General features: G+C 39.9%; 1 protein-coding gene across 1 annotated transcript in view; it reads right to left on the bottom strand.

Annotated features, from left to right (window-relative positions):
- pik3cb (phosphatidylinositol-4,5-bisphosphate 3-kinase, catalytic subunit beta) overlaps window positions 1-23,429 on the bottom strand; it is a 55,785-nt gene that overhangs the window by 1,837 nt on the left and 30,519 nt on the right. The window contains exons 4-23 of the mRNA XM_032507361.1: window positions 20,823-21,051; window positions 18,090-18,319; window positions 15,858-16,037; window positions 13,898-14,065; window positions 11,167-11,256; window positions 10,640-10,894; window positions 10,394-10,490; window positions 10,149-10,279; window positions 9,026-9,076; window positions 8,241-8,429; window positions 7,261-7,382; window positions 6,818-6,961; window positions 6,607-6,706; window positions 5,878-6,074; window positions 5,677-5,786; window positions 5,385-5,463; window positions 2,584-2,751; window positions 2,302-2,425; window positions 2,054-2,199; window positions 57-189 (exon numbers count right to left, since the gene is read on the bottom strand). Coding sequence (XP_032363252.1) covers window positions 57-189; window positions 2,054-2,199; window positions 2,302-2,425; window positions 2,584-2,751; window positions 5,385-5,463; window positions 5,677-5,786; window positions 5,878-6,074; window positions 6,607-6,706; window positions 6,818-6,961; window positions 7,261-7,382; window positions 8,241-8,429; window positions 9,026-9,076; window positions 10,149-10,279; window positions 10,394-10,490; window positions 10,640-10,894; window positions 11,167-11,256; window positions 13,898-14,065; window positions 15,858-16,037; window positions 18,090-18,319; window positions 20,823-21,051 — 2,943 coding nt within the window. The remainder of the gene's footprint in view (window positions 1-56; window positions 190-2,053; window positions 2,200-2,301; window positions 2,426-2,583; window positions 2,752-5,384; window positions 5,464-5,676; window positions 5,787-5,877; window positions 6,075-6,606; window positions 6,707-6,817; window positions 6,962-7,260; window positions 7,383-8,240; window positions 8,430-9,025; window positions 9,077-10,148; window positions 10,280-10,393; window positions 10,491-10,639; window positions 10,895-11,166; window positions 11,257-13,897; window positions 14,066-15,857; window positions 16,038-18,089; window positions 18,320-20,822; window positions 21,052-23,429) is intronic.

Below are 23,429 nucleotides of genomic sequence, written 5' to 3'. Positions count from 1 at the left end.
TGTGTGTGTGTGTGTGTGTGTGTGTGTGTGTGTGTGTGTGTGTGTGTGTAAAATACCTTTAAGTACTGGATGTCTTTGACTGAGGTGAGCTCAGGCAGTCCAGCAGTTAGCATGAGGGCAAACAGTGTGATGAAGAGGTTCCCGTTCTTCCTCAAGACTAAATAGGCTTCCTCACAGTACTGACGGAAACTACAGGAACAACAAAGGCACACATACACACTTGATTATTTTTGACATATACAATACAGTGTCAACAATTTTGTTAATTCATAAAGATGGTCATGATGTTCTCTTGTGATGTTCCATCATCTTTTAACAGACTCTGCAAGTAAGAATCTTAACTACACCATAAAGAAAGACAATCAAGCATCTTAAAATGATTCCTTGTATGAACATACTTATTTTGATTCACACCTCAACAAGGCCATTGCTGTTTTATTCTTTCAAAGTTACCAGATACAGAAACAGTAATAACTCCTGGGTTGAGGTATGTGCATGTGGTAATGTGGTGGTCAGTAGGACTGCATCACATGTTCCTGTGGGAGTTGGTGAGGATGTTACACCTTCTGTTGGGGGTTTCAAAGTGCTCATTACAACTAAAGACATTCAAGGCCTAACATTTTTCTGGCAAGAAGCTATCAAACCTTATTGTTGACAATGTGTAAGCTTGTTGGCCAGTTCTTCTACAAACAAAAGAAAAAAAGCTGTTGCTGAGGTTTGTAAATTTTTTAGACTTGTGTGATCACTTCAACAATGATATATTTTAGTTTAATCATCTATATGTGGGAATAATAACTTCAAAATAGAGTATAAAGACCACTATCCAAATTATGCATTCAACCCTTTTGCCAAAAAAAGAGGCCGCAACAAAGACTTTATTTATGGATCCAGAAAACCCTAATGCAATTTTGTAAGCACATAATGTAATCTGAAAACTGCTGCCCTGGTTAAAAAAACAATGCAACTGATCTCAGCTGGTATTCTGTCTATAATGGAGTGCAATGGAAATTTCTAAGTGACCCCAAACTTTTGACCGGTAGTGTATATATATGAAGACATTGTTGGCAAGTGTGTGTGTGTGTGTGTGTGTGTGTGTGTGTGTGTGTGTGTGTGTGTGTGTGTGTGGCCTTGACACTGCTGAGCATGTTTAACTGTACCTTATAGGCTTTCACAACTGACCAGTTTGTGTGATAGTCAAACATCTCCTTCAAGTAAACTAACAGATCACTGTTCCTTAAATACAGTTACATGTCATTTTATCATTTCTTCTCAGTGAAACCTGCTCATAAATGACCAGGCTTCTACTGCCACCTGCTGGTAGGAGGGAGTACTGCACCAACTGCCACTAAAGGTTTGACTTTGATGCCTTCTATGTTCATACCTACTCCTTGTGACTTTGATTGCCTTTTTAAGCATCTGACATTTAACCATGTATCCTGTTGTATCCCACAACTTATTCTAAATTATTCTGCTCTCTGAACTAATAAACACAGGAAACTTCCTTTATCTGCCATTAACAAAATGCTTTTTATGGCATGGATAAAATGTTAGCTCTAGTCTTTTCAAAAACAGAATACACTCTTCTGTGTCTTTATAACACAAAATATGTGTATTTGTGCATTTTTCCTGTCTTTTAATACTCACTCTTTACCAAGTAAAATATCTAAATCCTGCATAAAAAAAATAAAAAAAAATAAAAAATAGGTCACCTTGTCCCTGTCGGACGGATTTTAGGATGATATACTGTACGCATTAAGTTAATTTAGCTACCTTGCGCTCATTTAAATACTAGAGATTCTGACTAACAGCACTTTTTCATCATGTCAACATGTTAAGCTGGTTTGCGGTTATGTTTGCAAAAAAACAAATATTGTTCATTAAATATGCTGGCTGCCTCTTTTATGGTGCAAAGAAAGACATCCAACAATAAATCTATCCATCACATTATGAATAATATATATAAATAATATTTAGCTTTATCAGAGGCTGACAATAAAAGAATAAACAAAAGAATAACAGTTACACAACGAAGAATGAACTAAAAGGAACAAACCTGCCAAATTTTTCTGTGTATCCCGTCTTGCCTTGCTGTATGACATGGATGAAGTCGTGTGTGAGGATAAAGGGTACACGCTCCCTCTTGATGCCAAACTTGGACTTGAAGTTGCCCAGGATGTGACCAAAGTCGATGTGGAAGAGCTGACAGACAAAAAGGGCCAATCAGTGAACATCGTGGATCCAAGAAAAATAACTAATGGAGACTGGATAATTTTTACAGATAAAACAAACTGTCCGTCCAACCTGTCCGGTGCTGCGGACCATGATGTTGTCACTGTGGCGATCTCCGATGCCCAGGACGTAGGTGGCTACACAGTAGCCTGCACATGACAGAGTGAACTCCTCAATGGCCCGATCAAGGGCATCACTGTCAAAATAAAATGAACACAGTATACATTTAAGCACTTTTTTGTGTGGATTCCCTTTTAAGGAAGTCTCAGTGGTGATTGTCACCTGTAACACACCCTTTTGTCCAAATATGCTCAAGACGCAGCTAACTAAAGGTCCATTTAATCACCGTCTTACCCAGTGTTCCTCTCTTTGAGCCAGTTGAGCAAAGCATCTTTGTTGAAAGCGGCCGCCGCAGCCACGTTGCTGCTGGTCAGCTGGATGTTGGCAATTGTGTCTGCTGATGAGACTACCTCGATCAGCCCTGCCCTGTCACCTGTCGCAAGGCAACCGTACGGTACGATTCTGCATGATAGGTAAAGAAAGAGAAAGCAAGGAGCTTAATGATATCAACTGGAACATTTGGAGCATATCCATCCTAGAGCATTTGTTGGGTAGATTGAAAGAAGTCCCAAACTGGGACACACGGTAACCCCTACTGAGAAATACAAATCACAACTACTTTTTTTTTTAGGTTTATTACAAATACCCTATTTCCTATTTTGTCTACCTAAAACTCTGCATGCACACACTGTGATGAATACCAGATGTACTGACAGTAGGGGAGAGCCGAGACGATTGAAACGCGGGGCGGATGAAACATTACAGTTTTCTCCGAGTCCAATGATGATGATAGACAGACTTCCTCAGGTCAAAACATAGAGCATGTAAACTTCCTTCTATCAGCCAAATATCTTCCTGTTATTTCCTTTTAACACAAAGTTACAGCCGATAAATGAGTTCTGATGGTCAAAAGTAAACTTTATTAGTGCTTACATTTGTTTTGATTATTAATGAGTTTTTTTTCATTTAAAGTTTTGACTGCATGCTTATTCAGTAGACCATTTAGTGTTCTCCACAAGCCCAGACTTTCATATTGCATGCTTGTTTACATGAAAAGCAAAACAGACTGTAATGGCATACGTCTATGTCTGGACGGTTGAAACAGCTGTTTCAACTGTCCCCGACCTGGCTGTAAATATATTTGGGCCAACCAGGTATAGGGGGTTGAGTTGTCCTATGGAGACTGACAGGCTGTGGGTCGTTATTTGGATGTGCAGTGGTCTAACCCACGTAAAAACCTAGTGAAATAATTTCACAATATAAACATGATATGAATGGAAAAACGTACTGTTATAGCTATAAAAATAGCAGAATCATCCACAGTATGTGATATTTCAATATCCGCTTCATACACGCTTCACGACGTAGGCAATTAGTTGTTAACAGACATTCACAAAGACGTATAGCACTGCAACAATCTATCTATAATAACACCTTTTGGAAATACCATCCATGATATATAGTAAAATATTAAAGTTGTGGGAAGTTTACATGACTTAAACTGTATGTGTCATTCAAAGCTGTTTTCATTCGTCCTGTCCAGGAGGGACAGATGAAACATTACGCACGTCCCATTTTTGCTGTAATAATTCCTGAACAGTTTTGTTCAAAGCTGAAAATGAATCTTTATATGACAGATGACAGGTGTAGGTTGCTAGTGACAAAATATTAGCTTTAAGTGCAATATGACCGCTTGGTAAATTATGTTTAATTAACTTTCCCGGCTCTCCCCTACATGATTTTCTGTAGTTTATTTATTTTAAAATCCCAAAAAACATGAACCAGAAAAGATCCAAAACTCTGTGAAACATGAAAGCAACCTTCTGATTTGTATGTAATGTAGCTTTGTGTGTGCGGCTGTAGATCCACCAGGGTTTCCAGCAGCACTTTGCAGTTAAGGCAGCCGCATGCCGCCTTGACTACATCGGCGTTGATATTGCGATATTCGCCGTGTTTATTGGCATATTAACAGAAAGCGGAACTCCGACATGTGCACGGACACACACACGCGTGACAACTATGTCGGCTCTCCAGTTATGTTGAAGTCATAGTGAGTCACGGCAATGCAGTTAAGTGGTTACAAATGCGGTTAGTTTTTCAAAACTTCACGCAGACAGATATTAATTGAGAGGCAAAACTATGGCCACGCTACACACCCTACAAAGCAGCGCAATTGGTTGGGGTTAGGCATTTCACCTCGAGTGGTTAGGATAGCCTATTGGTCAGGGGGTAGGACCTGTACAAATGGGTTATGTTACCTTGCGTTTTTATGTACTCCTGGCCAATAAATGCTATTGAAGGGCGGGCCAGTGGGATTCATAATATCCGATAATATCGCGTTGCGGTCATAGACAGTAGTTAAAGCGGTGCTGTTGACTTTACACTTCCTGTCAGCCAAGCAGGCACAACAGTGATTGACAGGGTGTCAAATTGTAGCAGTTTAGGCTAATGGAACGTATCAGATTATACTTTCCTTTTCCCTCCAATATCTGAATCCGATCCTGTCCTTTAGGCCAATATCGAGCATCTACAGAGTGCATCGGTGCATCTCTAGTTTAATGGAGACCAAATGCCCTATCTTATTCAACTTGATGGATGTTGAGTTTAAATAACTAAGTATTAACTGAATTAACAAATAATAGATATGTGCAGTAAAATACATCAAGAAATCACAGAAGAAACTTACATCCACATCATAGTGGTTTCATTACATTGTCCTTACATTCATTTACAATGTCACATCACTGTGTTCGAACTCTGACCCATGTCACGAATCTGAAACACTGTCCTCAAACTCAACTGTCAAAACAACGCCCCCCCCCCACTGTTCAGCTCCAGATGTGTCAGTGTATAACGAAAGGAGAAAAATGGTTTGTGCTATAGTGTGGATTTGGTTTGGATGTAATGCTGATAGTGTGTGTGTGTGTGTGTGTGTGTGTGTGTGTGTGTGTGTGGAGATGTCAAGGGTGTAAAAGGGTTGGAGGTCAAAATAGCATGGGGTAATTTAGAGTCTCCTCTCCTCTTCCCCTTCCCGACAGAGAGCAGGAACAAACAAGCTTGACAGTCTGTGCATTTAACACACAGACACAACCCACCTGAGGTCCAGATTAGCCTCCTTCCATAGAAGATCCATTAATTTCAAAATCTGGAGGGTCAACATGTCTTGCCTTAGGTCTAGGAAAAAGTAAAAAAAAAAAAAAAAAGTTATCTTGATTCCAAAAGAAAGTATTGTGCTTTTCCAAGCAAAAGTAAAGATTACTTGAAAGATGAAAAGTGATTGCAATCCCTCATCATCATGACCTTCTCTACTTTCTTCTCCTCCCACCCATTTTTCACTTTTATACCCTCTTCCAAAACTCTCTTCCCCCAGTCTGTGATTCCTCCTACCGTCTCCATTCTTGAAGATGATTCCCAGGGTGTCTCCCCCCAGCAGCTTGTTGTTATAAACAATCCAGAGTGGCTTCATCTTAGAGTCCATGTACCGACACCTCTCCACACTGATGGGAGAATGAGAGAAAGACGGGAAATGACATATTGTGAAATGGAGGAGAAAAAAATTCCACCAGATCTAAAACTGAATTGTCTTACTTGATGCCAGACAGCAGGACATTGGGGTTTAGAGGGGAGTGCAGGTCTGACAGAGTCTCTGAATAGCCACTCTGCCTCAGACAAGTCATCATGGCCTCCTTGGTCAACATTGCTTCCTTGGTCTTATTTCGAGCGTTCTTGATGGTCCCCAGCTTAATTAGCTCGTTCACTGACTTTAGCTTACTCAGGGCTTCCACCTGGTACAGGCAAAACAAGGAACATGTAACAGAAGAGTTGGGAATGTTGTGAACAATGTTTTAAAATTTGCTTGACTGAAACCAGCCAACAAAACCTAGGAATCTCTAACCCTGTTAGAGACAACTGAGCTCATTCTACTTTAACTCATTTGACTATGTCAGCATTGTGCATGCTCCTTCAAACAGGAAAGTGGCCAGATAAATGACAGCGCTGATGAGGAAGTAGGAGGAAGCGTCCACAGGATTGAACGTTAGAATTCCCATTGTAGAGGGCAAAGGTTAGAAGGCAGCAGGGTGACACTGTTGTCACTGTGACAGGCTAAAAATACTATGAATCTACTCCTGTCGGGGATGACAATAGACCACAGCTATTCTGGTGCTGGAGTAAGGACTAGCAGAGTAAAAGTCTGAAGCATAGCTATAGAACTGAGAAGCGGGTCATAATCTCTAAAGACAAAAATTCAAAAGAAACGAATGGTGTGTGCATGAGAGAAGAAATAAAAGAGATTGTATGCTTGTGTGTGGGACCTACCTGTTTCTTTAGAACCTCAATATGAGGGATGCTGCCTCTACAGTAGGCTTCCAGCATTAGGGCAAACTGGACTGAAACAGCTGGCATGTGGATCTCTGACCTGTGTAGGGCAGCAGAACAGTCACAGTCAACTGTAGCCCTTTTTCACAAACATCCTATCTATTGTTCTTTTTTCTAATGTGCAACTGTACATGTGCACACTTGTACACACCGTAGGTGCCAAAAGAGGAAGTGTCCTATCTTTCGGTTACCCTGGGCCCGCTCCAACAGGAAGTGGGTGAGGGCACAGTCATAGTAGGGCTCGTAACGCAACACCTGCACCAACTGTAGCAAGTACTGGGACAGCTCCTCGTCACTGGTGAGGGGAAGAGAAAACAGGACATAGCAAGAGAGAGAGAAAGAGAGAGAGAAGTGTAAGAAGAAGGCAGTTTTCTACCTTTTAACCTTTCTTACATTTTTTTAAGTTTTCATTTGGATTTGTAATGATCATGTCTCTCACTTCAGGAAAAGAGACAACACAAAGCACGATCAACAGACAATAATTCACACAAACATACGTAATTTACAATATAATAAAACAGCAAAGGAAATGTAGCAAAGTGTACAAGATTACAGCGTATGATATATGAATGTAGAAGTTGAACACATGTTTACCTCATATCACGCAGACAGCCCACAGCATATTCTCTGACATACTGGTCAGGGTAGTTAAAGTCCAGAAGCTCCAGAGCATCTCTGGGACTCAGTTTGGGCCAGATCTGAAGCAGGGCCTGGAGCTGACACACACACACACACGCGCACACACACACACACACACACACACACACACACACACACACACGTTTAATCAGTTAAAAAAAAAAAAGATGTATATAGTCCTTCCGTAGCTAAGTAAATAATACCTTCTTTTTTTTTGTAAAATTTGATTAACCTTGGGATCACCCACATGGCTGCATTATTAATCTTACAGTTATAAAAATAGTGATCAGTTATCCTTTCTGTAAGATGGTGCACTGAAGCAACTGCTCCTGTGGGAACTGTCTGTCACAGGTGTGCCATGCGCGGTGTGATTGACAGGTCTAGGTTTTATTTGTATTGTTTCAAAAAGTACTGGCTGGAGGCAACAGCAGTGTCTGTCCACACACAAGCATGTGTGATGAAACCACGCAATCTCGTAGAGCAGTTGGTTTATTACTACGCACAATTTTAGTTGTATATAACAATGCTTGAAACAGTTTTTTGGGATAATCTGGTATTTTTCTGTCAATTTAAGATGTTTAATGCAGTGAAGATGATAACATCATGTTAACATTGAACAAAATAATATAATTTTATATATATATATATATATATATATATACAAAATAATATAATTTTATATATATATATATATATTATATACAGTACCAGTTAAAGATTTGGACATTCTTTCTCATTCCCTCAAATGGGAAAATATGTCCAAAGTTCTGACTGGTACGGTTTATTTTTTTTTATAACAATGTTAAAAATTTTTATAACAATGTTAAAAAACAGCAAACTATTATTATTGTTGGCATTGTTATTTATGCAACGTACATTGAAAAGATCTTACTGAGTCCTATTAAAATGCATAAATGGTGGACATGATGGCTAACCTGGGCCATGTCCTCATGTTTGCTCCACTTGACGGAGAGTAGCAGCTTGGGCAGCGACTGGGGGAAATTCTCTCTACAGTCGTAGCGTAGTGTCCAGATCAAGTCCTTCTCATTTTCACACAGCTGAGAAAGCGGGTCACGCTCCATGATCTCCTTCAGCTCTATGTGGAACTTCTTACCTCCACGGCCCTGAGAGAAGTAATGAATGAAAGAGTTAAGAAAAGGACAAGATGAAGAAGATGGAGAGGAGAGAAAGGATAAAAGGAGGATAAAAAGGAAAATCGGACGAAGAGCCAGGACGTGAGAGGAAATGAGAAAATTATGTTGAGCAGTGACTGTAAAAAACCACAAGATGGCAGGAGTGTATTAAAGTGTCCAGCAATTTCGACTCAAATGCCTTGAGTACAATTCATCTCAATTCACAAACCAAGGCCCAACATAGTCACACACGCACGCGGCTGAGAGACAGGAACACATACAAGTAATCTGATAAAAGTCTAGTTTTGAAAGGGACTGAATTATTTTTGCCGCTACACCCTGCCAAAGTGATAACAATGGGTTTCCAGGGAAACTAGCAGCACAAGATTACTACACTGGTGGTGTGTGTCTGTTAAGACTGTGTGTGAGGGGGAGAGACAGATATATGATGCAGCATTTGTTACAGGCCAACTTGAAACAAATATGTCACCTTATTTTTTTTACCTGGTCTTCCCTCGTATGTTTTCTGAATGCACACGAATATTTGCGCATGTCAACACAATTATCTCCAACTGTACATTACTCACCATGGGTACGCAGTCACTTGCGCCGGCGATCTCTGCGGCCTTTTCCAGTATCTGCAAATAAGTAAGCAAGCAAAGTATTAGTGAACACACACATTGATACAGTGCATTAGGCAGGTCGAGCAAGTCCTGATCCTCTCATGCTAACAGCAATTTCCTAATAATCACTAGGTTGCATTATGAATAGCACTAAGGTAATGCAATGACGAATTCAACTGCAGTCAAGTCTTTGAAAAAGGCCACATGGTCTCATCCAATCAAGTTCATCAGCTTAGTATAGTAAGCATATCTAAGTATAGTACAATCGTGGCAGTAGGGCTGAGTACCAAATTGCCTCTAAAGTATCGAGGATCGAAGAATGCCTCATCATTCTATACCAAATTTCAATACCTAAAGAATTAATCTCAACAGCGGGCCAATAAGTGCGCAGCCTGCTTATGATCTAATAATGCTGGGAATTGGCGTTTTAGTGTTACATGTTGAAGAGACATGCAGGGAACCCTCTACACTATGCACAGAGACAGGGCTCATGTAGTAGGAGCTGAAAAATAAAACAGATTTGTGCCGTAATGTGTAATGTTATTTCCTTTTTTTTAGATCTGTCAGTTAAATGCGTCATTAACGGTGTTAACGAAAACCCATTTTAGCTGCGTACATTTTTTTTAATCGCAAGATTAACTTTTTTTTGGCCAAGAAAACTTGTAGTTTTCCCAAATGCTGTTGCAACAACTGGTAACATTCGAAAAACTACAACACCACACTGGAGCTAACTAGACCGGAAACAAAACAACAGGCACGCCGCACACACTTGTTTGGGCTGGCGAGCTGGTCAAAGAGTAGTACTGGTACGTTTTGAGTTGATGGCGAGAAAAAAAATAATGGGACAAAGAGAAATCCTGGGACATTTAGAATAGATAAAAATGTGTAATTAAATGAGAGTTAAGTATGACATTAATGCGATTAATCGTGATTAAATGATTTGAATTGTTTGACAGCACTACTTTTTTATTAAATGTTTGAGTGCATAACTATTAGTTTATTTGAATTACAAACAAATTTAAGCTCATTGACATGTCTAATACTGGCAAAAAGTATGTTCTTATAAGGGGAACTGTTGCCTTCTGACCTTATCAAAGGGGGGGAAGACAATGGAGTGTGACGAGTACTCTGGGAAGTGGATGTGCAGTGCTGTAGCGTTCTCAGTGTACGGGTTGGTCTGAATGGTTCCTATGGGGTTCAGCATCTCTTCAAGTTCATCTATGTGAGATACACAAACATACACATTAAAGGACATGCATTTACTGCATGGTTGCAATCACTGGAGAAGTAATTTTACTACTTTAATTATATTAGTAGATATAATAGATATACCGGGAAAAGAAGACCAGCAGTGCAGTATGATGTCTCCGGTCTTCAGCTGGCCTTTGTAGTCAAACACCATAGTGTTGACCCAAGCTATAGGGTAGTGCTGGATCACACAGAGAGAAAATAATGAAATTAATCATTAGTCAGTGATTGAATAAAGGTGGTGTACATGTGTGGAAATTGAAGATGCTTATATTACTTTTTAGACCCTTGTTTGACCAGTGTAGGTTCATATACAAGCCTCTTTCTTACCACTTTCCCTGCTTTGCGGATGGTCTGGTACTTGTTTATGTGAGCATTTTTGGTGGACTTCTGCTTCTTGACTTTGTCCATGACGGCATAGATGGCAAAGCAGAGGCGGGTCATGCGCGGCAGGTCACAGACGGAGAGGTCAAACTCCAGAGTGCTGTCTTTCCACGTGTGGTCCGAGCGTCCGCTGCTCTCACTGCTCACCGCCGGCTTGCAGAGCAACTCTGTGCCGTGGAAGAGCCCCGCCCTAACCTGGACCTGGGTACGTGGGAAAGATTGATTGGTGTGTGTGTGTGTGTGTGTGTGTGTGTGTGTGTGTGTGTGTGTGTGTGTGGGTGTGTGTGTGCTGGGGGGTGGGTGTGTGGGTGTGTGTGTGTGGCATCTTTACATGACCAAAGTGACATCATTTTTGCTGTGAGACACTACTGCCAATGTGAACTACTGCACATGCAGCTTTTTGGTGTGTGAGATGACATATTAACATAAATACAAATGATTGTTCTATGGATGGAGACAAAGCAAGAATTTACCTTGGCAGTCTCCTCTGCGTTCACCTTGCTGCCATTTACTAGGACTATCTTAAACGGGCTTGACACGTCCCACACACACTTCTGTAATAGCTGTAGAGAGAAGGTGAGAAACGAAAGAGAGACTTGCAGTATTGCATTATTTACTGTAAAAATATGTATATAACAGAACAACACCCACACACACACACACACCACAAACCACACACACACACACACACACACACACACCACACCACCACACACACACACACACACACACACACACACACACACACACACACACACAAATGTGGGAGGTCAGGCAGGTCATTCTGATGTCAAGCCAAGTGGATTTGCAAGGGTCAGCAGTCAGCAGGAAAAACAGCATCACATGACACCTAATGTCTATGAACATGACTAACTAGCACACTTCCTGCTGTTTGCTGCCTCTATCTTTGTGTGTGGGTGTGTTTAATGTTTGTGTGAGCATGACAATGTGTGTAATTTGCCTCTTGTCAGATACAGGTACTGAAGGACAGGGCGTTTTCGTGAGGACACAAAAACACCCCGTCCATTGGTTCTCTACGCATTCTGTTTTTTGACCAATTGTCACTCATGTTTCTTACAAAGACAACAAAATCCTGTCCTGAAAATAAATCTCACTTCCTGTCACAGTCATCTATAGTTCTATGGTAAGCTTCCTACAGTCGGACCAGAATCTTTGTATGCTTCTGTCATCTCTAATCTGCCTCCATTGCATTGTACTGTTACACCGTATATTTGTAAAGCAATTTTAACAGTTACAAAGTGCTATACAAAATGACAAATAAAATAAAGCATTAGGAATACACAATCAAATTAAATATTTGGATAGCCAAAACCAAGAAAAAACTAATATCACAGAAAAGATAAAAAATTAAAGAATTAAAATTGCTGATTTTAAAAAAAGAACCACAGACTAGGAATCCTGATAGCAGAGGCTCTTTCCTCTTTATGTCTAAACACCATCAGAGGATCTCAGAAACAGAGGGAAACAGAAAGTTGGTGATATAACATAAAGGAACGGCCATCCTGGCTATAAAAAGTTCAAAGATCAGTATATTGCTAGAATAGGTAGTCACTACAGTAGTCACTACAGGACATGCCAGAATTAAAAAAACACCATATTTTTGTTATACCGCACATTGCTACAGATCCCATTTTCACCCTGGCGACTGAAGGCAAAGGACATTATGAAACCGTATCTCACTCAAAACAGCATGGATAGTTTTATTTTTCCAAGTTTAAATGCGTTTGTAGCACCAGAGACACAACATAACACCCTAAATTCCAGAAAAAGTGTTTTTTTTCATAGTATGGGCACTTTAATAAGAAAAGGATAAAATAATGATAAAACCTTAAAATATAAAATAAATTCTAGTAACATAGTAAAGTAGATAGAAGCAGCTGAGACATGAGCCGGTGCACACAGCTGCATAGAACAAAATTAGGGCATATCTGTTGCGTAAGACGAGCAAGTAAAAAACGCATCTGACACACTTGTGGCCAGAGTGATAGAGAAAGACATGGCTCTGGTCTAGGCTACTGTTAGTATTACAGCACATAATGGTAACGTCAACAATTCGTTTCGGACATTCTAAAAACTAAAGAACTAATTGATTAATAATGAAAGTAAAAAAATGAAAGTTTGTTTTCGGCTCTAACCAATTTTCTGGATATTCTTTTTATTTATCCAGTGCTTAATGGGGCCATCTCACCTTTGCTTGTTGACCTTAGCTACTGCATCTGGACTTTATTGTTTTTACAATAGGCCTGCATTTATATAGACAGTATGTATTCATCAAAAAGATGTGGCAGGTGAAACAGGTGGCTGTTTTTACTGTAAACCAACAAAAAGTATAATCATAAAGAGGGAACAGTAAAAACAAGGTATGAAATAACTGTTCTAATGCTCTTATGATTATATGTGATAATATAATAGAGTTGAGTTTCATATGATGATTCACACCTGCGATATTTACAGACTTTCCAACCCACACATCACTAGGCATCAACAGTCAGCATGACATCGGGCATTTAAAACCCCCAGGAGACTCGCTAACGGAGGCCAATTAAATTCAATGTGACAATTAAAAATGTGAATGCACACATTGAGGAGTGATGTCACTGCGCACCTGGAGCTTGCGATGTTTTCTGACAACGTGGCAAATGATGTCAGGGCAGTGTGCAGAGGCTTGCTCCGACGCACTCAGAACACTGGCTTATAAAAGACAGGTGGCAGCTGCCAAGTACATGTTTACTTGGCAATCCCCCACACCTGCCTCGTTCAGTGCAGGTGAATCAATCATCTATGGAACTTTTACTATTTTGGTAAAAACAAGAACACTTCTCTGTAAAAACTGGAAAATATTAAGTGAGAGTACATTTTCACGTGTGCATCCCCCCCCCCCCTCGGTTTCAGTTCTACATAATCAGCGATCGAACGCGCACACTTAAGTTACACACATCAGTGATTGACAATAAATTCAACCACATTAATAATAGCATATGAATAGAATTCCAACAAGCAGAAATTAAAAAAATAGTTTGAGCTCACTTTAGCCTCGAGAGACTCAAAACAATCAGCAAATGTGGCTGACAGATAAGTGACGTGTCTCTGAAAACAGCAGCAGATGTTGAAAGGACAAGATCCCCACAACACAGAAGTGACAAGTTAAGTCATTCTCACAGCCAAACACATTACTGAACTAACCGTGGGAACCCTTCTCTTGGGAGGTAGTGGTAAAGGTGGGTTGAAGGACTTTCGGGAAACCACAGCTCCGATAGCCGAAATTTCCTTATCGAACATGCCCTTGACGGTGCTGGTGTGGACCAGGGTAAGGTGTGGAGACTCCTTGGCTTGCATGCATGTGCGGATGTACTGAAAACGAGAAAGGACAGGAAATCTTGTTAGCTATGTGCATATTTAAGCTGACACATAAAAAGCTTGATCCTTTTTCATGGCTGTGCTGTGTGTTAAAGTTTTACTTTCATTTTGTTCACTTCAATCAGGGCATTGCAATGTGAGGCACAAGCATTAACAGTAAAGTGTTCAAAAGCATTGCTGTATTAGAAATAAAAGTGGATTTACAAAAAGAATCAGTTGAGTACTTTTAGGACATAAACAAGCCAAAACAAGTGAAATGTATGCACAGCTTGTCAGCAGAGTTGATCTAATTAACATGCAAGGGTGCACACAGACAGGAACCCATCCCATTTCAATTACTTTGGTATAGTATAAAATTGATTAAAAAAACAACAACAACAAAAAAGTAATATAACCAATCAAACTAAGCTTGCTGAACTTCATATCTACTGAGGCTACAAATCCATGCCTTATTGCTACGATTGTCCTACACAAAGTGTTTTTCTAGCTGGACATTATTTAATCCACAATCAAACTGTCAAGGGGTTGGACGTTGAACTAGGAAAATCTTAAATGTCATGCAGGGCGAACTAAACAGCTGCTTAGGGCCCCGTGGCTACCAAAGGGCCCCCAAAAGAGATCGAAATGTCCCTCAAGAAAGCTTGAAACAAAAGGTGGTCGTCAACACGTATGCTCACATATGCAAATTGAATAGGACCCCGCAAAACTATCTGGTCATTAAAAAAAGAAAACAGATACCATTGTGTGTTGAACTAAAATACACTAGTGGGTTCAGTGCCATGGGAAGTGCACACGTTACAATGAGGGGAGCCCCCAAACCAAATCCTGCTTAGGGGCCCAAAGATCTAGGGCTGGTCTTGATGTCGTAATGAATGATAATATGGGCCACCTGGACCCGATCATTTATTTTCTCCAAATTCAGAATCGCAGGGCAAAAAAACAGATTGGTCACTATGACTGTTACCATTAAAAGTCTGTCTTTTTGTAAGAAAATGTTTAACTGTCCATATAACTTTATTTGCATATATCTCTGCTTACAACAGCTGCTTGCCAGCATGCTAATGTATGCTTTGCCTGCTTTGTCCCATCCATCATACTGTGCTTCCTGCAGAAAATTGTAATATTGCTGCTATTTATGCTTTGTGCCTTTTTTGTGTGAGGTTTTTGTGCAATATTGATTAATGTAATTTATGTGCATGGTTCTGAAAAATGTGTAAACAAGAATAAAAAATAAAATAGAGCTTAAATATATAGATAGTAAAGAGAAGTATGGCTTTCCAAAGTTGTCTCACTCAATTTATAGGGAGTTAATAACAAAGTAAGTGCCAGCATCTCACATGAGTTGACTGAGGATTGATTTGGTTTTATGTGCCTGATGCACATGTAGCCATGTTACTGGCTGAATCTTTTCTGAAACAATGTTTTCTAAAACCAAGACATAAACATGCATACTGTAAACACACAGTCCATCATCCGCATCTCCCCAAAAATATTATTGTTGAGCCATCAGCCTATCTGTTGTAGTTTATACCTAAACTGTTGCCTCTTCTTGGAATCATAAAACCAGCTTGTTGGGCTGTGAGTGTCACACTAACATAGCACTGTATGAGTTTCTCAGAGCTAGAACAGTTGTGCTAACCATGCTGTAGATATTAAGAATACAACAATAAAGAAAAGCTCAACGCTTTTGATGAAGGCCAATCTCTGGACATGATATTGACACAAATGACACATCTAGGTCAGTCCCTGATAGACAACTAACTGAGTCTACAATGTAGTTACTGACCTTGTAGTGAATCAGGGGCTGTTCTCCACAAAGGAACTCCAGACAGTGGCTGACCCTCAGTATGTACTGACCCAGCCACGCCTCCTCCTCAGGCCCGTGGGTGGTCAGCCACTTCTTCACGGCCAGCTCCATCAGGTCAGACGGGATGCAGGATGAGGGCACCTTCAGACTGGCTGAGTCCTGTGAGACAAGACAGGAAAACAGAGACAGAGAGATTGATTTAAAGTACCAGTGTTCAAATACATGTTCTTTAAAATTATTTTTTTTGTGTACTTTTTGTGAAATCAGGATTAAAAGATTTCAAAAAGAACTCTGGAGGTCTTGCTCAGTGCTGGCGTGTGCTAATTTCCAACCCTGCCTTGCTGATGGGTCATATAAGATAGTGAAGAGGAATGTTAAGATGGTGTACATACGTACACAGCTGCTTGTAGATAAATGTCAAGATGAGATGATTAGAGAAAAAGATAGAGAGATTAAAAGATTTGGACACACACACACGCACACACACACGTGCACACAAAATGTATCGCTCTGTACTGACCTGACACCTAAGAATTTCCTGGAAGTTTAATAAAATTAAAAGTTAAATTGTCATCCATTAATAATTAACAACACAAAAAAGGCATGGCTACATTATGGTGGAATTGCAAAACCAACAGGACTAAGATTTCCTGAAAGCACTTTAGCATGTTATTGCTTTGTTTTAACATTTTTTGCAACATTATTTAGAAGTTGAAGATAGATAAGATTTGAATGATAATGGGACTAAGAGAACAAGACCAGGGGTAACCACTGAACCCATTAGTGATATTACAATATCAAAACTAAAGGCAAGACTCCCACTGAACCTTGGTCATATTCACTTTAGAACAATAACCTACACCACAACACTTCCTGTCTATAATGTGGATTATTGTCTCTGTCTACCTCCCAAATAAGACTTCCTGCCAAAGTCCACCTGAGCACAGATGGCCTGTCTTTGTGCACGTGTGTCTGTGATGTTGATCAAAGCTGATATACTATACACAGGTCTGGAGGGACAAAACCATCTGTTTTATAATTAAATAACATTTTCTCTATAACAGAAGCAAAGATAAAAGATGCAGAGAGACAAATCCAGATGGAAGTAGATAGAGAGTTCAGAGAAGGGGAAAGAAAGGTTAATTTGAATCAGTTCTTGGTCCCTTGAGCTGCCATGCTTGCTTGCTTGCGTGCTTGCGTGCGTGGAAGGATGGCATAATTTCACTGATTTTGACCCACTTTAGTGTTGTCACATGACTTGCTAGTTGGGCTCAGTCACATGACCTTTTTGGAGCTACCAACTGAGCAGAACAAGAGGCTGAGCTGTGTGTGTGTTGGTGGAGTCACATGGCTACTTTTGCTACTCAACAAGGTGGTATTCTTACTTCATTACGTACGCAGGCAGCATGTAATGGGATTGGCTAATGGGTTTATCAATGGATTTTCCTTTGGTCTTCTCTAGTTCAATTAGAAGATTTTATGCCTCAAATAGAAATACAGACAAATAAATAAATTAGCCATTGTTCTTAGTAACTGGTAGCTATCTACCAAGAAGTACAGTATCCCTTCCAGCATAATGTAATCTATCCATGCGCAATTCACCATAATATTAAACTAAACACCATTAAACAACATAATAGAAACCTATTGTGTTTAATTCATTCATTTGAAGAGTTTATGTGTTTGGACAATTTACTTTAAGGGAAACAGATACAACCTCAAGTAACCCTGAGCCCTAAGAGAAGTAGTATACATTTAACTATATAAACATCTTACGTCTCCAAGATTTAGTTCTTGGATTTTCTGATGCAGGAGGCTTGTGTAAACTTCCCTTTGAATGGAATCAAGGAGAAATTATGATGAGTTAAAGGCAAAAAATGTTTCAATGTATCACTCCGTCAACAAGGATGGACTTAATTGTCTAAACTGGTAATCTAATTGATTTAACTATGTTGCCTATTGCCAACTGGTGAAGGCTTTATTATTTATTTTACAAAATGTTATTTTATGTAAATGTGTGAACACAATACACTGCGCTTTAATGTTAGTGACCTTGTCTATGGAAATACATACTTTGCGGAGCTTTTTATGCTTGCTAAGGGTAGAAAGTAGTTAGAGGACGTAGATTCAACAGTCCACAGTTTGCCATTTCATCACCAAAAAGGCTAATTGTTTAGAATGATTTTCCAGCACTGGACTACAGACTCTCACTTGAGACTGGTCGAAGTGGATTATGACTTTCAGGTCAGGTGGCCGGTCACTGAGCCCATCGGTGATAGCCGTCCCTGCCAGGGGCTCCAGCTGTGGGGAGAAACAGGCCTGCAGCCACTCTGTACATGTCATCATCTGGACTTGTTGCATTCGCTCTTCACTGAGACGAAACATCTTACTGCGAAAGTCCTTCACCTCCTGGTCATTTATGGCATCGAGTTCATGGAGACCTGGGGGGGATGTAAGATACATCATTATTTGATCAAAATATCTCTAATCCTTGAGAAGAAGTCTTAACATAAAACTTTATTGCAGACACAGGTCCATTTTTTCATGTGAACATGTCAAGTATATTTTAGAGAAACAGAATTGAACACACAGGCTTTAGTGGTCATTAAAAATGCACAAACACCTGTGCAACACTTAGGAGCACTGAATGTGTAAAAGGGATTACAAGCAGCAGACTCTCATGGGATTAAAGCAGAGCTTCCTAATATTCACATTGGTACCAAATGCCAGAGGTATGAACTGCTGTTCGGTAGATCATGCTTTATCTCGCCGCTGCCTGTAGAGCTTTTGTCTTTGTATTTTTTTATCAAAAGGGTGCTGCACAATAGTCTCTTGGTAATGAAAACAACATGTTGACATTTCAAGCCATTTAACATCCATATGACCCTCAGCATTCAAAGAAAGGCTCTCGACCACATTAGCTGCATTGTGTGAGTGTGCGAGCCGCTTCGTGTGACTGTATTGCTGGAGAGGGAAAAAAACATGGTTGGCCATGTGCGTGTGGAATGGTTTGTTACTGCGCTCAGCACGAGGTTGTGTGTGTGTGTGTGTGTGTGTGTGTGTGTGTGTGTGTGTGTGTGTGTGTGGGTGTGTGTGTTTGTGGGGGGCGGGGGGGGGGGCTTTCCAGACGTGCCTGTGGGGTTCTTTTGAAAACACCACTTTAATCTGACAAAAGCCTTTATAAGATCATGTCATACCAAAGAGAAGCCGGGAGGGGAGAATATCAATATTGTCGAAGTCTCCTTGAATTAGACTCAGAGGCTCTTCACTCCGTCTTTGCCTTTCTTTCTATGAAGAGATTCGTACCTAAGGACTTCCATAATCCTGGATACCTCAATGAAAATAAGACGTGTATGTGTGTGTGACTTCATAACAAACATGTATTTAGTGTGCACGTAGTCGCGTGCATGCATGTACCATACTTTATGCAACTATCTCAATTAGGGCTGCGACAAATAATTATTTTCATTATTGATTGATCTGCAGATTATTTTCTTGATTAATCAACGAATGGTTTTGGGTTTCCCACAGATTAGAAAGCAATTTGGGGCGCGTGGGGGTTATTTTTGTAACAATCAAGCATAAAAAACTGAGGAGGACATGCTGTTGGATGCTGTCCTCTCCTTTCTTAAATGTCTTACAAATCCATCGCTTTCTCTCCCTGAGCCTTTCTTTCTGCTTGGGCAGCAGTGGTTGAACCCTGAAAATACTGTAAACAAATTAATGACATACAGTAACTAATTACACTGGTCGGACTGTTCAGCTCTGTTTCAGACTGATACCTCCGGTTAGACAGGTCCTTATCCTCAACACGTGCCTTTTTCAGTCACGGAAAATACTTTTCAATACTCATCTGAATTGAAGTAGCAAACATTCCGTGTAAGAGTAAAAAAATGCCATAACAATATTTATGAGTTTATTTGACTCACTGCTGCTACATAGTGTTTTGACCTCAACAACCCAACTGCCTTTTACCGCAAACTTGCAAATAGTTGAATTTCTAAAAGAAGGCGAAATCTCTTGTTTGCCAAGGGTCGGGACAGGACTCCAACGTTAACACACTGACAATATTGTATTCAGAATATGAAATTTTATAATTAATAGCATGTTTTAATGTGTGATTGTCTAAAGGTGTTCACAAGATACCAACCTTTTGTTAACTTGTTAATTTCGCCAGCCGTTTTCTCTAGTTTTCATAAAAACAGACGCTGTGTGCATGGAGGGAAGGGGCTGTGTGTGTGTGTGTGTGTGTGTGTGTGTGTGTGTGTGTGTGTGTGTGTGTGTGTGTGTGTGTGTAAGAGAGAGAGACACTTGGTGAGAGAGAGAGAGAGACACGTGGTAACAGAGAGACTGAGGGAAATAAAATGCAACTGAACAAATATATTTCATGTTTTAAATAGCGTTACAAAAAATAGCTAATTATAATAACTAAAAATAGCTAAAATACTACTACTACTACTACTACTACTAATAATAATAATAATAATAAAAAATTCCCCTTATGCATGAATAAATAGTCTGAGTTACAGCAAATATTTAATTACTTCAGAGGACTGGTATTTTTTCCCCTCTGCTTCTCTATAGGCCTAATCTTTACCAGAGATAAGACAAAGTGACAGTTGATGGAAGACATGTCAGGAGCCCGTCCAGTCAATGCTCACGCTTCTCTATCAGACAGCGGGTCCGCTAATAAGAGCCAGCTGCAGATGTCTGCGGTGAATGTGCTGAGTAGCAGAGATACTTAGTGTTCTGGAGGAGGTGATTAAGGCTCATCTTGTGTGCAGAAAGATTTACTGTCGCACTTACCAATTCTTAAGTGCCTTTCTTTACTGGGAATGTCAAACAGGGACTGTACACAAATCAATCTGGGAGGGAGTAATGTACGTGAGAGCTTGTATGACAGTCCTTACATTGAGGGAAAGTCTTATAGTGTTGCTGTCTTACCCTTGCCAATGAGCACACCGATTTTGGAGTCCAGCAAGCGCTCCGCTCGCCCGCAGTTGCGAGTCACCAGCTTGAGGACTGGCAGGAAGGGACGAACATCGCACAGCCTGCGAGTTTCGTCCTCCAGTTCTTCGTGCACGGCTGCCTGGTTGACACACTCGAACATGTGACTCTCCATCTCGCCCAGAGAAAGAAACAGTGGGAATAACTGAGCCTTCTTCCATAAGAGCTGGAAGGGAGAAGAAGAAATGGAGATTTTACTAAAGTGTGTCGGCACTTTAAAACCACAGGGAGTGTATGTATTGACTCCACTGATTGAAACTAAATAAATCCTATTTAGAATATGTGCAAGTGGAATAAACGGCATCCTTGTTTTTGACATGATGGCCTTGTATATACACAACATTATTCAATGGTTTAACATGGCTAATGGCATCTTCTTATTAACCTATACAAAAACATCACAGCACTGTTGATGGAGTTTGATCATGAATAACCTGAACAGTGAAATGGTGGTTTCAAAGGGCATTTGTTTTTTAAAAAACAAATACGAAAACATAGAATAATGGTGTAATAATACTGACAAATGAGTAGGTTTCATGATCATGAACAACAGCAACATGACACAGCTTCTGGGTGAGCCAATCAGGATGTGAATAATGTATTACCACCAGCCAACGCTGGTGTGATTCATGTCCTTGTACAGCCACAGCATGATCACAGGGTTAGGTTGAATGTGTTTGTGTGAGGTAGAGTGCTATGTTGTTGCATACTGGAACAGGACACATTTGCCCTCCAAGCAAATATTTTCAGCTTTCCAGGAAATCTGAAAATAAGCTCAAAACCTGGCTCTTTTTGGATTCTTGACAACTGACAAATAGTCTGGCAAGCTGTCTGGAAGGCCTGCTTACTCCTCCTGGCTTCCTCGTATTTGCTCCCCTCTTTCGTTTACTAGAACAATCTCAAAGAAGTCTCTTCTTCCTTTCTTCTCTCTCTTTCTTTCTTCTCTTATTGACATAATTTGTCATAGCTTTCAACTGCTGTACATGCTTCCATTAATGAATGAAGATCTCTTTGTGTGCGTACCAACAGTCTTTTCTGCATGGACACATAGTGACCGTGAGGACATATTTGCTGAATTTGACAAAAGGCGCATTGGATAAACATCACTTACTATACCTTTAAAGGCCGGAACATGGGCTGAGACCTACCTCAGTGTATTGTTCCATGAATAACAATGTAAAACATCATTGTTAAGAGCAAATGTCTACTAATGTCAGATAAAGTAGAATCAGTCTGTACCTTTGGTCACATTACAGAGCTAATTAACCTAGAAGTAATTTCTAGAAAATGTCAGGCAGATGTAAGCACCACCTCCTTAGGTTGTATTTATTAGTGCCTGTCTGGGGAGAAGATGTTTCAGGTTGAGTATCCATGCAAGGCATGTTTTCTACAATGATCCAAATATAAAAGAATGCTACACATCAGCTGTGAGAAGGTTGCACACCAACCAACTGGACAATAGAAAGGCTGTACATTCCATTGCAATCCAATACAGATGGTAATAAAGTGCTGCCTCAGGTTAAGTAGTAGTACTTCAAAACTATTGCAATTCACTGCATCACACAGTTAGTTCCATTTTGCTGGTCAAACCGTTTAGTTTAAATGAATACCTCAATTACATCACATAATAGTTAAATTGTCATTGCAAGCACTTTCACACCAACACAAACATTGTGCCACGTTAACGCTCTGGGCCCTGAGGCCATTTTTACAGTTTAATTTCCGTCTGGATTTATTTTATAAAAAAGTTTGTAAAACATCAACCTGTTGTCTACAGTCAAGATAGAACATCATTTTTTTTAGGAAAAACTGGGGTATTGTAATATTGGGTTGCAGTGAGGTCACTTGCATGTTAAAAATGGTTGTAGGGCCTTAAAGTGAATAAATAAATAAATAAATAAATGATCTTCAGATATGTATTGATATCACAGACATATAAGTAAAACCTAAGCCATTTTCGTCTAAAACACTTCTCATGTGCTTGGGAGTCACATGTGAAGAAATAATCATTATAACTTATACAGTTGACAAAATACATGCATTTTTTCCAAAAAAGTCAAGACGTTTTGCTCTCAGACATTTACTTATGCCAATAATAACATAATAATGTCATATTTATTGATATTACACCCACAGCAATGTTATACAAGCAAATATGTGTCTAAATATTGCATAATTTTGCCTTCCATAGAGTCTATAGGCATTTTTGTCCCCTCTGGCCTTCCATACAAGAGGGGTGCTTTTATCTCCCATATATGGGCATGTACTTCCTAAAAAATACACAGGACAGACAGAGAGAGAGACGGAAGAGCGATAAGCGGCAGAAAATGAGCCAAAACGCGATGAATTATGGATATAAAGTGGACTAATCTTGGATATAACAGTATGGATTTAAAGCACAAAGAGGCTGAAGTTCCAGGCTGGATAGAAAATCCCCTGTAGAGGCTAGATAGACCCGGAAAAGACCGTCGTAAAGCCAAAAACGTCAGGATTCAAACGAAACCGAAAGTGAGTAAATCGCTTGTATGGTTAAAAAGTTATTAA

This window comes from Etheostoma spectabile, chromosome 3, assembly GCF_008692095.1.
Source record: "Etheostoma spectabile isolate EspeVRDwgs_2016 chromosome 3, UIUC_Espe_1.0, whole genome shotgun sequence".
Taxonomy (NCBI): Eukaryota; Metazoa; Chordata; class Actinopteri; order Perciformes; family Percidae; genus Etheostoma; species Etheostoma spectabile.
This window is presented reverse-complemented; position numbering and strand designations above follow the sequence as displayed.